This window comes from Anguilla rostrata, chromosome 14 (genome assembly GCF_018555375.3).
Source record: "Anguilla rostrata isolate EN2019 chromosome 14, ASM1855537v3, whole genome shotgun sequence".
Classification (NCBI taxonomy): domain Eukaryota; kingdom Metazoa; phylum Chordata; class Actinopteri; order Anguilliformes; family Anguillidae; genus Anguilla; species Anguilla rostrata.
This window is the reverse complement of record NC_057946.1, coordinates 2771609-2787439: the sequence shown is the minus strand read 5'-3', so window position 1 is coordinate 2787439 and position 15831 is coordinate 2771609. Positions and strand designations below refer to the sequence as shown.

At 45.3% G+C, this 15831-nt stretch overlaps 2 protein-coding genes across 3 annotated transcripts in view; both read left to right on the top strand.

The window, feature by feature from the left end:
• Positions 1-1492: 1492 nt before the first annotated feature.
• On the top strand, positions 1493-10546 carry nfil3 (nuclear factor, interleukin 3 regulated). The gene is made up of 2 exons (XM_064306825.1): positions 1493-1691; positions 8629-10546. The coding sequence occupies exon 2, from the start codon at positions 8800-8802 to the stop codon at positions 10249-10251; it is 1452 nt and encodes a 483-aa protein (XP_064162895.1). The 5' UTR covers positions 1493-1691; positions 8629-8799; the 3' UTR covers positions 10252-10546.
• A 4259-nt stretch (positions 10547-14805) lies between these two features.
• auh (AU RNA binding protein/enoyl-CoA hydratase) overlaps positions 14806-15831 on the top strand; it is a 44629-nt gene continuing 43603 nt past the window's right edge. Inside the window, exon 1 of one of the 2 annotated variants that reach the window (XM_064306826.1) lies at positions 14806-15146. In XM_064306826.1, the coding sequence (XP_064162896.1) occupies positions 14915-15146 (232 nt within the window). In that variant the 5' untranslated portion in view covers positions 14806-14914. Of the gene's footprint in view, positions 15147-15273; positions 15447-15831 lie in introns of those variants that run through there. The other variant, XM_064306827.1, reaches the window with a different exon arrangement.

The window sequence follows — 15831 nt, the reverse complement described above, 5'->3', positions numbered from 1 at the left end:
GAATAAGAAATATCACAATTGAGGGTGTATAAACGTGTAATAAGTGATTCTATGTAGCATACGTAGGCTAAATTACTGTAGCCCACAAACACAGGCACATTGAAGCAAATCGATCCAGGTGAGTAGTGTGACACTGGTTGGCATCTGTTGACCAAAAACAAGGACACCAAGACCAAGACACCAACACTGAACACTAAAGGCGCCATGCAATTGCCATTGGGCCCGCACGTGACACGTTTAACCGTCCAACTCCTGGGTTCCTTGTAATATCTCTTCATGCCACTCCGTTGCTGGTTACATTGGGAGCACGTGCTAAAACGTAAGCACGTGTCAATTTTCTGTTCAGAAGAGACCCAACCCACCAATTCCTTTTCTTTTTATTTGATAAGAGTAAGTAGTATGTAGTTATTTTTCAGTTAGCCAGCAGATGCCGCTGTTGCTCTTCTCTGTCCTCATATCAAGTATAGTTTTATTGTAGGCTATAGTTGGGCCAATTTGATATTTTCTGAAGTTGATAGGCTGCGTAACCTATTTGCCTCGGCCTATGATGCAAATTGATTCATATTCTGATAAAACTATCGCTGTATTGCTTCCATGTTGTAATATTCCTTCATAATCAGACTAAGGCCTAGGGCTTAGGCAATAGTTTAATGGGAATTTTCTGACAGGACAGTTTAATGGGAGTTTTCAGACTGAGACCATGTAAGTGAATGTTGATTGGGACCAGTCCAGTGTTTCATTTTAAACGGTTCGTATAACAATCGGAAACCATATGGAAGGTAGCCTATACTTAGACTAATATAAGCAGGCTAACTCACATCCAATTTTCACGAAACGCTTAAATATTCGTTGTTTCCACTTTATTTCAGCATGCGATATGATAAGCACGTGAAAGTCAACGCATTCCTGTATGAAGGCAAGAATGATCTTTGAAACCCCCACAATTTAGCCAATTCTGTTTGATTACGGTAGGCCGACTACTGACACCGGAGCTTTAATTTAGCCAGAGTAGGCTATCCCAAGTTTAAACTCTCAAAAGATTTCTGCTACTGCATTACAATCGGCTTTAACGGACAATGAATTCACTTCAACTGCACAAAAACGGCACATTTAAAAGGAATCTTGATCAACTCTTCCCACTTCAATAGGCTACTCAAGACTTTTAACTATAGCTTAGTAAAAAACTTAAATAATTATTTACACCATTAACCCTAATTCATGCTGTTCTCATTAGACCTGTGTCGGGCAATTATGAAGCATCACATTGATTCTCCGGTCTCCATACACGGTTTTACGGCAACTCCACTCTGCCTGGTTATGCAATTGAAAAACACTGTTGTGTCCGGGATTGGTAATACCGTAGACTGCTGCACATTTTGCATTAAACTGATGTGTCCCCTGGAATAACGTAGGCCATCATTGGTCGAAATCAGAAAATGCTAAATTTGGATTGGCCAGTTGGACTGTCAATGACTGAGCGCTGCCAATACATTTCTTTAGTGACCTACTAACACAGATCCGTGAAACGGCAGTCTCTCCGGGAGGAAAAAAGGCAGGGAGCGCCGTTCACCTCAATGCAATCGGATTTCAACGCGACTGAAACTAGTTTCTCTGTATAACGACCTGTGATTTTGAAGTGTACAGTGGCACGGACAACCGCATCTTGAGCATTAAGCTGGAGTTTCATTAAGGTAAAGTACCTCATTTGGGGAAATTCGCTGTTTTTAAGATTATCAAATAGACTACCTAGCCTACTTCGCCTGTTTTGTTGACTGTGTTGTACCCTATTGAATAGGCGAGATCTCGCCACTTTACGGCTGTTAGCTAGCTAAGTCGCCGACTTATCACTTGCTAACTATTATACCTGAGTTTTGTGTTTATTTTTCCAGTCCTACCCGTTTGTTCCATTTTAGATGGTTAAGTTAAGGTTAAACGTGGCTATGTTGACAAATCCAAAGGGATAATGTAACTTGGGTCGCTAGCGAGCACTGACGATACACGTAGACAGCTATCTTTGTGCTGTACTAGCATCAGATATTCCCAGCCTGTGTAAACATTGTAACAGGCTAGCGAGGGTATGGCATAGTGACCCAGAAATAGACGAGGGTGGGTGCTGTTCACGGTATGTGGTTTTGACACAAGAAAGTCGGGATCTTCAGTGGCGATATTAATAGACTGCTACTTTATCATTGTGTCTATTTTTGCACACAACGTTAGAGCAGTAGTTTTCTGTCTTTGGCTCGGATAATTGGATAGCTCGCTAGCGGGCATGGGATTCCTGTTTCGCCTGTTGGAATTGGGCTGTTTCGTTCGTATCGGCATATTAAACCTCAGACTGGCTTTTGCTAACTAGACAGTTATTTCTGAAAATAAGTTTATGCCAATTCCTCTAAATATTGCATAACGACCGCAACCCCAGAATTTGCTGGCAGTGAGGGAGGGGAGGGTAGAGGAGGGGGTGGGGGGGGAGCTGATCACGCTTATTTTATAATCCGGGCACAATGAAGGAATCTGGGGCATTGATGTGACGGTGTTAAATTAAGCCATTGGAAGATCGTCGTTTCTGATGTTTCTTTGGTATTTTACAAATGGAAAACTTTCCATTCACCGTTTATAACTAACTCATCAGGTTGTAGTTGTAGTGTAACTGTGTTTGTATTATGGTTTGTATTATGCATTAGCCTAGTTGAAGTAAAAACGAGCAACAAAATAACACAGTTGCCCGATAGTTGTATTAGTTTGAGCAAAATCATTACCAATTACCCCTGTGTTGTACGAGAATAAAATAGTTTGCCCTCGGCTAGTCTACTCGATTCTCTCAGGACGCGTGGATGACGAGGCGTCAGTCTGAATGTTACGTTTCACTGTATAAAGATAGTTCATGTAACATATCAGATACGATTAAGCTACCGGAGCAATGATTATGTCTGTATAACCTCAGTCACTTAACAAAGCATCTCAGTTTTTTAAAAGTGTTGGGCGAGAAAAAAAAAAAAAAAAACCTAATTTCCCATGTAAAGTAAATTAGCTACCTTTATACGTAACCCCATTGTCTGGATTACGCCGTGGGTTTTGCTTTGTTTTTACGTTGTTTGTTCAACCACGTGTGATGAGAATGCCAGACCGCATTCCTTTGTTCATGACACCCGTTGCTAGACAGGGATAGTCAGTCTCTCTTAGCCCGGGCTTCCATTTAACAAACGTTGGCCGGGACCTGTGATAACGAGGCTATTGCAGGCTACGTTGTACCGACTCAGAACGGACAGACGGAATGTTTTAGTATCTTCGCTCATACATCAAATCAACCATTAGCCCACATCACGGCCATTATAGCGTCGTGGTTTGCTCTGAACGCCGTACGTTCGGTCTATTCAGAGCAGAAAGTTGAAGGTCATTTGCGATTTATTTTCCCTTTTTACATCCACATTTTAACGGCGTTTCGTCGTGAACATCCGCGTTATCGGTGATTTGCAAAAAAAAAGTCGTGTTAGGCTATTCACAGTTCATGGAAGAGAGAGAGAGAGATCTTGTTTTGCGTAACCGTCGTAATGGCCAAAATATTCTGGCGCAGGGCAGTTGCCTTCATTGCCTCACAGTAGCAGGCCTGAATTCTGATGATATGACATCATCATTTGAACCGGGCAGAACTTGAGTCGAGGCCGCCGCTGAGCCAATTGCATAATTCACAGTGGAGAACATGATGAGCTCGCTGCAACGTAGGCGTGCCGCAACTTTATAAATGGTCATGACTGTTTGATTCGCATGTTACGTCAGCATTATTATGGTCATATACAGGCCTGGTTTTGAGTGCCTGGATTTCAAGGACGAGGTTATTATGGTGCTTTTTAGTTGTCCTCAGACGACCTGGAATTACAACATATTTGTTGAAATAAAATCTTTGATCCTTTAGAAAGGATGTAGGAATTTATCTTCATGTGGCTTCACAATCCTGCCAATTGCCATTTAATTCACCAATCACTGTTTTTTTTTTTTTTTTTTGGGGGGGGGGGGTTATTATGCACGTACCTATACTTTAAACCGACAAATTTATCTCCTTGCTGGCTTGAGTTTGGCCATTTCATCAATGTAGAAGAACTCAATAAAAAGTCAAATGAAGCACAGCCTCTTGCCTGTGTAAATCACCGACATCTCACCTGGGTCAGTAATAAACGAGAGGTTATTAATGATCAAATGTGTGCCTGAAGACGACTTATGAGTCCAGTGACACGTAATGGTGGAGTAGAAATATTAAGTGATTGACTCATAAAATGCGCTGTGTCAGAGTTTGTCTTGATGTTGGTACCAGAATGGTGGTTGACGATGGCCGTGTCAGAGAGGTTCAGTCACAGCAGCAAAAACGGACTGCAGCGGCATGCTTCTGGCTTGAGTTCGACTGACCACATGCGGCCGTTTCTCCCCTGCTCCGTAACATCTCACCAACAGGAGGATCCTGTTCTTTATGAGCTGTGAAACCGGACGTCGCTTACACATTGCAGCGACATTCAGAATGGTCGTTTGAAGGCCAGGTCCACAGACCTCTCATCCACTACTTCGGATCTTTTGAAAATGATTTCTGCGGTGTTGCAAGAGCAGTTTTTTGCGTGTGCGCGCGTTTGTGTGTGTCTCTGCGTGCGCGCGTGTGTGCGTTTCCGTCCAGGAGCGAGGAGCACCTGCACACCGCGCCGTGTTCTTCACTGAGGGCGTTTTTAGAGATTACACATCTCCCTCCGCAGGTGGGGTTAAAGGTGGGGGTGGGGAACGTGCTCTAAATCCCTGGCCCGGCTCTCGCAGTGCCAGGCTTCAGCTTTATTCCACTCAGCGTCCCCCTTTGGTCTAGACTCCGCTGCGATGCCGAACCGAACCAGTCCACCTTTCACTCGCCCCCCTGTGATCTGCTTTTCAAACACAGCGGAGAAGAATCACACCCAGGTCCCCACAAGCCCCTGTCTCACAGTGCTGTAACAGAGGCGTTGGTTTTTTGGGGGGGTTTTGAAGCGGCTTAATGATACAATATTTTTCAGTCTGTGTGTGATGTGTCGCCACCGGTTTGACTCGCTCGCGAAAAAAACGCCTGTTCTGGAATCCGGCACATATCCAGACAAATCCCTCTCTGATACTGACAGGATCACTTTGATGTCAGATGGAGGCGGGCCATTTTGCGTGGAGCGGTGCTTGGCGCTTGTCGCAAAATCAGGTGTTAAAAATCATGGCTTAAACCCATCAGCTAGACGGGTCCAAGTTTCCGTTGGCACGGGGTTTGTAATAAAGTGTTGAACTTGTGGGAAACTGCAGCACTGTGAAACATAGCCAGAATAACAGTGCGTTGCTTTCCACCGTGACAAAAACGCAACACCACAAAATTAAGAACTTGTATTTTCAAATAAAATTTTTTTTTTTACAAAATCATGCTTTAATCTGCACATGTGGATTGCAGTGTAGGGGTTTGGTTGCTGTAGGTAATACTTGGAGAGCTGGGCAGATGTCCAGGGTGTTGCAGGTTTGATTCCCATACAAATTGGGGGTATTTCCATTGCACCCTTGCCCAAAGGAACCTCGCCCAGATTTCTTCGTAAACATCCAGCTGTATAAATTGATTGTATGTAAAGGATACAAGCTTTGTCATCTCTGGAATGAGAGCGTCTGCTAAATGCCATGTCAATGTACACACATTGTGACACATTGTTAGTAAATATCTGCCCAGCCAATCAGGATGAGGATGTTAAGCTCCTTGGCTACCTGTCATGTGTGGTATGCACTGTGAAAAACGGCGACAGATCGCATGCACTGTTATTTATGCAATTGAGTGCTGTGTTGGTATTTATCTTGCTATTTTTAGAAACTATCATGTTTGTGAAATTATGTAACTTTTAATTATTATTATTATCTTGTTAGGGTGTACAAGCATTGTGCAACATTGACGCTGTGTGTTGATGGCAGTTATTCTCCAGTTAATAGTTTTATTTTGGGCGTCACACGCTGCTTCGAGTCACAGCACGTCCCGTTTGTGTGAAGTTAAGGTGCATTTGCTTGCATCCAAGAAGCTCCCCACGATGTCTGAGTGCATCTTGGATGAATCGCAAGGAGGTCTGATTTCTTTCCCTGTCCGTACAAACCTTAAAGCCTTCACAGTTTCCTCTCGGCACGTATTAAAAGAAATTTCAATACTGTCTAAATTGCTTTAAGGAAACCAGTGTTTCCCAATGCCTCAAACCTAGCATTAAATAGAACACCAGCAAATGACGTCTGTCAGTCATTTGGTCTGCTGTCTTTTTCTCCCAATAATGAGGTAATTGGTAGTTTCACAATCGTTAGGAATGCTCGGGGTCATCTTGGTATTGGCTGGTAATGGCTCAAAATGAACTTATCTGTATCAGCCGAATGCTGAGATAATGAACAACATGAGGCAATTAATCTTGTGGCAATAAATTCGATTCTCTGCTGCTGCTGTAAATTAAGTGAAAGTGCTCATAAAGGAGCTTAATCATAGTCATCGGAACCGCTTTTATTATTTTATTAATAATTTGTAATTTCTTTATCACACACACTCACAAGCAAAGTTATTCACAGACTTGTGTACCTTGGTCAGTGGTACATCGGTAGTGCCCTACCAGGGAATAAAACTGGCAACCTCCCAGTTACAAGTCCAACCTTAACCATTCGGTGGATATGGACGTGCGTGGACTATATTTTGATTTTTAATGTATTTTTTAAACACACATACTTAATTTAGTGGCATTGTGCTTTCTTATGCTGTTTACTTAATAACAATGTAAGCAAGTTGAAATATGTTAGACGGTTAGTTATTGGGGTCAGTGGCAGGCCTTCCATACTGTGGACCACTAACGATGACCAGGTTATTACAGTAGCTATAATAATGTGATCCTTTCTTGTAACTAGAAGTATTTATTACGTAATAACATATATATTTTTGTTAACATTTCTAGTAATTATAAGAAAAAAGAACTCTACAAAGCAGCATTGAATTTCTGTAATTATGTAGCCTATATTTTTTTATTTGACTCACAATTTCTATTTTTATATTTGTACTATTTAGCGTATAATTTACTGCTACGTAACCAAACACCAGTTCTGCGACACGTTTAATTAAAAAAACACTCAAACTGTCTGGACTGCTGTGAATGCAGCAAAAAAATAAAAATAAAAAACGCACTTCCTGCTTTGTTGTGAAATGGATGTGACTACGTCCTGCAACTATGTGATGAGTCAAAAATCGCCCGAAGAGAGTGGTTTTTTGTGGTGGTAGTGGAGGCTGTGGCACCAATCAAACGCACCGGAGAATTCAGACGCCTTGGAGAGAACAAAGGCTGCTTTCACAGCCGAATTACGCCGATGACTCGGGTAAAATTCCCTCCCCAAGACCATTAAATTAGCCCAATGCATTTTTTAAGCCTTTTGAAGGATTCGATTATAAATGGGGGTTGGGGGTTGGGGGGGGGAGGGTGTCCTCAGCCTGGAAAAGTGCAAAGTTATTTTCTTTCTTTGACACGGGGCGTGTTTGGTCATGTTCACTGGAGGCACCTGTGGAAGGCATTAGTGGGGACTACTGCTACAGATTAGACAGTGTGCACACATCACATATAAGAAATGTGTAAGAACCTGGGAGCTGGCTGCTGGGTGGCTCATCCAGTTAAGGCTCTGTTCCAGTGTGTGGATGGGCCCCATGGACTGGTATCTGTTAAGGTTCTGTTCCAGTGTGTGGATGGGCCCCATGGACTGGTATCTGTTAAGGTTCTGTTTCAGTGTGTGGATGGGCCCCATGGTCTGGTATCTGTTAAGGATCTGTTCCAGTGTCCAGTGTGTGGATGGGCACCATGGTCTGGTATCTGTTAAGGCTCTGTTCCAGTGTGTTGATGGGTCCCACTGTCTGGTTTCTGTTAAGGCTCTGTTCCAGTGTGTGGATGGGCCCCATGGTCTGGCATCCGTTAAGGCTCTGTTCCAGTGTGTGCATGGGCCCCATGATCTGGTATTGAATCTGGACCGTGCCAGTGCTGACCATGGGCAGCAGCTCCTTTAGATAATTCACAATGGGCTCAAGGATGGGAGGGTTCACTCATGTTAGCCTTGATGACTACATCTCCAACACCAGCCCCCCCCCCCCACCAAGTCGACCCATTTAGACTGCTCACAGTGTCATCCTGTGACTCATGTCTGTGCAGACCAATTTGAGTTGCAGTGTGAAGAGAACATCATGTGCTCTTTCAGAGGGGAGTACATGTTTGTGCTCTCCTGAATTGAGAGCAGAGGTTGCTGCTGAGTCCTGAGAAATACACACTTATGTGTCCCAAATTGGGGAGGAAAAAACATTCAAAAGCAGATACCCAGAGCTGCTTCATAGTGTGGTGAACGCTACTGAGTATACTTAACTGAAATGGGGTCGTTGGTCCTTCGACATAGTTATTAGATGAGAAAAGCTCCTGTAAAATATACCGTCCAGGTAACCTCGTAAGTTGGGTGAATTATTTGGGTCTCCTGAAGTCAAAATGAAAGGAAGTCATGCTTGGGCAGTGGTGTGAGTCAAGATCGATCAACAGGGAAGTTTGCAATAGTGGTCTTAAATTAGCTGTCATTTCCAATTCCTGAAATCTTTTTGTTTTGATTCTTCAACAGGTACTCTGGAAGACACAAAGGAGACCGTTCGGAAATACCAGCAGCTGAACACAAATCTGTGATATTGGCTTGTGGGACAAGGGGGTGATTTTTACACAAACAAATGAACCAACATGACTTGTGACCTGTGAGTTTGAACCCCGCGCCGACTTAGAAAAAAAATCAAGAAGTATGCAGACGATCAAGAAAGAACCGCCGTCAGCCGGCTCATACTGTGGAGAGGACGCCCTGGTGCTCGCCATGGCATTGCAGGGGGAAGACCAGGATCTGATGGGCCGAAAGCTGTCCCCAAACATGCCCTTCAAGGTCAAGGGCTCCAACTGCCGCAGGAAGAGGGAGTTCATCCCGGACGAGAAGAAGGACAACCTGTACTGGGAGCGGCGACGGAAGAACAACGAGGCGGCCAAGCGCTCGAGGGAGAAGCGGCGGCTCAACGACATGGTCCTGGAGAACAAGCTGATGGCGCTGGGCGAGGAGAACGCCACCCTCAAGGCCGAGCTGCTGTCGCTCAAGCTCAAGTTCGGCCTGGTCAGCTCCGCGGCCTACGCCCAGGAGGTGCAGAAGATCTCCAGCTGCACGGCCGCCCTCTACCAGGACTATCTGCTGCCGGGCCCCAGCCAGGGGCCCTTCCCCCGGGAGCTGGGCAGCAGCTGCATCTCCGTCATCAAGCACTCGCCGCACGGCGCCCTGTCGGACGCCTCCGAGACCTCGTCCTCCTCCTCCGCCGCGGCGCGGGGCAGCCCCCTGGCCGAGGCGTGCCGGTCCCCGGAGGTCATCAAGCAGGAGCCGGCGGACGGCGGCGGCGGCTACGCCCGGGAGGGGAGGGAGCGGGGCAGCAACCCATACGAGCTCTACCGAAACTACCTGGCTAGCCCTTTCCCAGGGGTCTACTCCCAGCCCTCCCCGTTCCTGCAGATCACCAGCTCGTCCAGCAGCTCGCCGCGGACGTCCGACGGGGACGAGGGCGCCGTCGGCAAGTCGTCGGACGGGGAAGACGAGCAGCAGGTCCCGAAAGGTCCCGCGCCCGTCGCCCGCGACCCCCGGAGCGTCATCGTCTCCACGGTGAAGGTGCCGGACGCCGGGCCCTCCGCCCTGCCCCACAAGCTCCGGATCAAGGCCCGGGCCATCCAGATCAAGGTGGAGGCCATCGACCCCGAGTACGACCCCTCCGGGAAGCCCGCCTCCCCCGTCGACATGTCCGGCAAGGGGTGCTACCAGGCGGCCGCCAAGTGCGCCGCGCCCTCCCGTTTCGCGCAGTCCTCCCTCAGCCCCCTGTCCCTCCAAGTGACTAACGTCCAGGACTGGACCGCGCGCCCGGACCGCTGGCACAAGGAGCGCCCGGAGACGCTCCAGAGCGGGTGCGAGAACCGGCTCTGCCCCGGGTCGCCCGGCCCGGTGACCAGCAAACTCATCGTCGACCTCAAGGACGGCTCGTACGCCGACGCCGAGAACTTCTACCTGAAACGGGGCATCGCCGACCTGTCGGCGGAGGTGGCGTCCCTGAAAAGACTCATCACGACGCGGCAGGGGTCCGTCGCCGAGGCGGCCAAAACCGTCGTCGACGACGACGACGACGACCGCGACCACCACGATCTGTCGTCGAAGGGTTGTTACTCGAAGTGAGTCCTGTGTATTGGTGCGAAGCTCTTGTTTTTTTTGTTGTTTTTTTTTTTCATCGTGTTCGTTATTGCACTGTACAGTCCTTATGGTGTCAAAAAAAGATGCAGTTCATTTTTAATGGATGGCGTGCTGTGCACTTACTGATGTAGTCGGCGTGTACTCTTGATTGGTCCAGTCTCTAGTCCAGCAACCGGATGTCAGGCTGCAGTTGAAAATTAAATGTAAACGTTTTCTCCATTTTCTTGTAAATTGTAAGGTCTTTTTTTTTGTTTACAATAAATGTACCTAAGTACTGAAACATGCTTTTGTATGATTTTTAACTACAACAGTCAATGATATTGCTGACACACTATCTAGCTTTATGTCACGTTAAACGTGTAGTTTGACAGTTTTGCTGCAGAAAGGTTATGGAACTGAGGTAGACAGGAGGACAATGTCTGTTTCTGGATTTCACGCCAACCTCTGGTCTTAATTATTTAATTGGCCCTAAACATTCATGCCATGTCTTATTTTAGCTACATTTCTTAACGAGCGCGTGAACGACAGCCCGAAGACTAAGTGTTCGTAAGTGAAATGTTGTAAGTGTGCTCTACTCTATGAGTCTACGAGTGAATCTACGAGGGAACCAGTGTTGGTGTATACAGCCAGTTGGCTCATTTAGCCAGGGTAATTAGTGAAAACAAAAAACTTGCGCACACACCGGCCCTCCAGGAACTGCCCACCCCCGTTTTAGAAGTTTGGGGGAGTTGGGCAGTTCTGTTCCAGGGAGGGGCAACTGTGTTTTTGGGTATTTGTTGTCACAAATCACCTTTGCTCAGTTGGCAAACTGCCTGTATACACTAATGTCATTCCACTCATAGATTAGACCAGGGGTGGCCAACTCCGGTCCTGGGGAGCCGCAGGGTCTGCGGGTTTTTGTTTTGACCTTAAATACAACAACCACTTACACAAAATAAACCAGGTGAGGTGAGTTAACTGTGTAATCAACTGCTTTAATTGATCAATTAAGTGCCGAGTAAAAACAAAAGCCAGCAGACCCTGCGGCTCTCCAGAACCTGGGTTGGCCACCCCTGGATTAGACCAATGGCGAGAGGTTCATGCAGGGACACGGTAATACGCAAGTTTATCAATAAATATTGCTAATACGTCCGATATGAGTTCGTTAAATTTATTTAGAGTACAAATTACTCTGAAATCCCAACCCCCGAGTCTGGAAGCTGTCGTGAGTGTTAAATAAGACAATTAGTCTCTTAATTATGTAATTAGCACTGTCATTTTTGTGTGTTCTGCCATATTTATCTGAATTTCGTACGATGACAATTCTGGAGACTTCTGTGTTCTTACACGCAGGCCGTGAGTGTGGTCTAATCTGTGAGTGAACCAGTTTTGGGTAAATAACACTAATTGCCTCACTGAGCCAGGGGTAATTTGTGGCAAGAAAAAAAAAGTGTACACACCTGCCCTCCAGGACCGGTGCTGGCTATTTGGCCTCATGACACACTTAAACATGAGGTCACAGGAGCATTACTCAAGAGGTCTTGTTCTAAAGTACAACAGTAAAGTCTGAGGTCATCTAAACCGTGACACACATCCAGTGAAGACCTTCCCTGATTGGCCAGCATGGAATCGGAGCACGACGCAAGGATGAACCATTTTTACACGCCCAAGGAGCCATTTCATGAAATGAATTCACAATTAAATCCATTAACTGACAACTCATGGGCCAGTGGTGTTTAACTCCAGTTCTGGAGGGCTGCAGTGTCTGCTGGTTTTCACGAGTGATTTAATTTAAGTCAATGATTAGCTAATGAGTCCGCACACAATGTTCTCGAGGCTTTAATTGCCTTTAATTGAATGAGAACCACAAATACCTGCAGACTCTGTGACCCTCCAGGACTGGAGTTTGACACCCCTGTGATGGACCATTATAGGCATTTTTCAAATAACGAATAAACTTTCATTAATTTCCTGACCTGACTGAATAGAAATGGACTTGACCCCAAACCCTGATGGACCTAAAATCATGGACGTAAGCATGCACAGGTACATTTGTGTTCTTTAAGGAACAGATTTCCCAAATGTACCCTGAAAGGTATAACAATGTTCTGCAGGTACTAATAAGTACCTTTTTACCAACAAAAAGGTACAAATGCATTACTAAATTTAGGTAACTGGGGTGGTTGCTATAGGGTACCACCCCAGTGACAAGCCTTGTGGCTTTTTAGGTCATTATTAAAACCATGGCTAGGGGTTAAAAAATGTTTGTACCTATAGTGTACCACTCCAGTGACAAGCCTTGTACCTTTTTAAACACCTTTTTTGTACTTTACCCCCCCTGTGAATGTGTCTACATTATCGTTTGGGTGAAGATGGAAGATGGGAGAAGACCATGCCATGCTGCATTACAGTGGACCAGACACAGTGGTGAACTGCATGGTACGCACTTCAGAAATCGCTGTGCCTCAAGGCTTTTTGTAACGTCAGCCCTGCGGAAATCGTGCTCGCAGAGTCGTAAACAATGCGCAGCGCAGCAAGGCTAAGATTTATTAAGGCCTGTGTGTTGTAAATCTCTCAGTATTAGTGGGCACCGGTGATACACTTTGAAACATGTCCCGTATCCATTTTCAGCATTGTGCTGCACCGAAATTCACAAAATGAAGTCCAGTTCCTTATTCTTTTGTTCTTCAGAGCTTTACAACGCATTCTGTGATCCTTCAATGAGATGTAGTAATCAACATTGTGGCGCACACTGTAGCTTTTAGAAGTACTTGACCCACCCCTCCTCACCCCCCACCCCCCTTACTCCACTCCCATTCAACACTGTTTTGCCTTTCAGGAAAAATACAACTCGGTTATCTTATCACTTTATGATAAGCATTTCAACAACAAGGCACTGTGGATCTTTGGTCATTGACTGATACGTGTGACTGAAGTTCCAGTTTTTCAGGCTATACAAACGTTTTATTTCACGAAGGGCGGTTGTGAGAACTGAATAAAGCGACATCCGGCAATGACAAAAAAAAAAACTAAACGGCAGATAAGTTAGCCCCATGTACAGCCCCCCCCCAAGGAAGATCTGGGACACAGGCCAGGGAGCTGGCTGTCACAGCGCTAGTACTTTCGACTCCCTACACACTCAGCTTTATGTTCTGAACACTGAAAGTTCTGTCTCCCTAGCACAGGAGATGATACATTAGGATTTCATGCAACTTCTGAAATGCTATTTGGAGATGTGAACAAGAGCAGAACTGTAGTTAAGAAGCGGAAAGGATGGCAGGGGCTCGAGGGCTGTATATCTGCTGAGTCAACAGAATGTATGGCTGCAGGGAACTGGGATAATGATTAACGAGAGAAACTGACTTTTCATCAGAAAACAAGTGTCAAGGCTTTCCAGGACAGATAGCGCCTGTACCTTACCCGTCAAGACCTGTTACACCACGTGACTGCCATGTAACGTCAGCCTTGGTAACCCCTTGAAGAGTAGGATTTCCAAAATGCCCCCCCTCCCCCCCGCCCCCATCCCCCACTGTAGCTTATGAAAAATGCTCCCAGGATCATCAGGAAGACCCATTTGCAGATGTTCGATTGTTAAACTGGAGCATTTTTCATTAGCTGCAGATTGCAGACTTCAGTTTTTTTTCCGATTGATTGCCCAGCACCTGCAGCTATGGTATACTGGATGTGTGTGCGTTCTAATTCAGTACCCGATTCAGCTAATTAACTAATCATGGTCTTCAACCAAGACTTTGATAAGTACAATCAGGTGTCCTAGTGCTGGGATAAAACAAACACCTACACCCACGCCAACCCTTTTCAGATAAGACTGAACACCCCAGCATCATTTACATTTATTGGTAGAATATTTCCCTAGCAGAAGATAAGATTGATGAAAAGATCCAGGAAGTCAATGTCATCAACACACAACCTGGAAAGAGACTGTTGACACCGGCTAAAAAGCCTTTGGGCAAAATCTCTTGTTGGAAGGTCAATTTCTGTAAAAAACTAAAATAAAAATTGAATCAGAAGGGTGGGGGGAAGCACATTTCATCGTTTCAGCACAAATGTTGGAAAGCATTCCTATAATCAAAACCACATTTTAATAGGAATGATGTATGGCCTCCAGATTCGTTAAATATTACTTTTGGAATGTGAAACCACATGGATTTCTCATATTTCAAACAGCTTTAATCCAAATGACCCGAAAAAAACATGCAATTAATAGCACGAGCCACCCTTGCCGTATGTATTCCACAATTTGGTAATTTTTCTGTTGATGCGCCTTGTATGACCCAATTAAAATGAAAGTTGATAAATCATTTCCGTCCATATTTATGGTGTAGGCAAATTCTGGAAAAACTAATCGACAGCTCTCCGCTGCTTTGATGAGAAGTGCCCCGCCTTGCAAAGCAAGAGCTCACCCGTTGTTCCTTTCGTGTGGGGAGTGAAAGGAATGACGTATCGTAGGTTTACGAACCACGGGACGGCTGGGAAAGACCAGAGAGAGAAGGGGGGGACAGAGCAGAGACTGTAAAAAATAGAGCTGTGCATTATGTCTATGGTCTGCAGTGTTTGCAGCGAGACACGTGATCAAACATTGCGTCACGCGCGGGTTCAAAGTTGAAAGTCAAAATCCAGGAGCCCCTGCTCATACACGGCTAATCGCAGCATGGCGATTTTCGCAGGTTATAGAGTGCTCTCGCAGGCTTTTCGACCGCTCGCTTCCAGCCTCGACGGATCGTGCAGATCGCTGGAGCAAGCTAGATGTTTGCACCATGTCCTACAAACAAATGAACGACAGTATGCCCGTCCGGGGACACACGGAGCACGTCGCCAGTACAGCTCTGATGCAAAGTCTGGGGATGACCTGTGCGTTAGATATTTGGACGGGGAAGATTCAGGTACCTATTGGCGCACATCGTCAACAAACTGGTTGCGTAACGGCAGGTGCACGGCAGTTTTATTACAAAAGAACACGTTACAAAGGGACATATTGTAACATGACTTAACAAGCCGTATTAACTGTTTGGCTAGCTAGCGTGCTATACTTTGCCCAGGATGGCAATTATCTAAATTAATGAAAAACAAATTGGAAAAATAGTTGGGTAGCATAGTTGTCATGTCTACCTGACTTATTGTAGCTGGTTTAGCGTTTAACCAGTTATTTTCGACATGCAGATGTAGATACTTCCAAAGCTAACGTAAGTATACTTTGCTCGCCAGCAAGCGCTAAACAAAAACTTTGTGAAATAATATTAGATAGCGTAGAATGTCGCAGATTTGCCATTTTCCCAGATTTTCAGATCCTAGACAAATCGCTCGTTTCCGTGCATCTCGTACGGAAAGGGAAATGGTACAGACAACACGAAGAAGTAGCCTATGTACGCGTTTGTAAAATAATGAAAACAATTGTCGGCCAAAATAATGTTTTAAAAAATGTTTGCAGATGGAGTGAAAAATAATTAACACTTGAAACTCAACTTATTACTGAAAACAAATCCCCTCAATTAAGTAAATTCCTTACAGTGTCGAGGGTAAAACAGTGAATTCATTATAAAAATGCAGTCTGGGTGTAGATATTGGTGT

Bases quoted from the DNA above. Each gene is read 5' to 3' on its own strand.
- nfil3 (XM_064306825.1), top strand. From the start codon at position 8,800: ATGCAGACGATCAAGAAAGAACCGCCGTCAGCCGGCTCATACTGTGGA.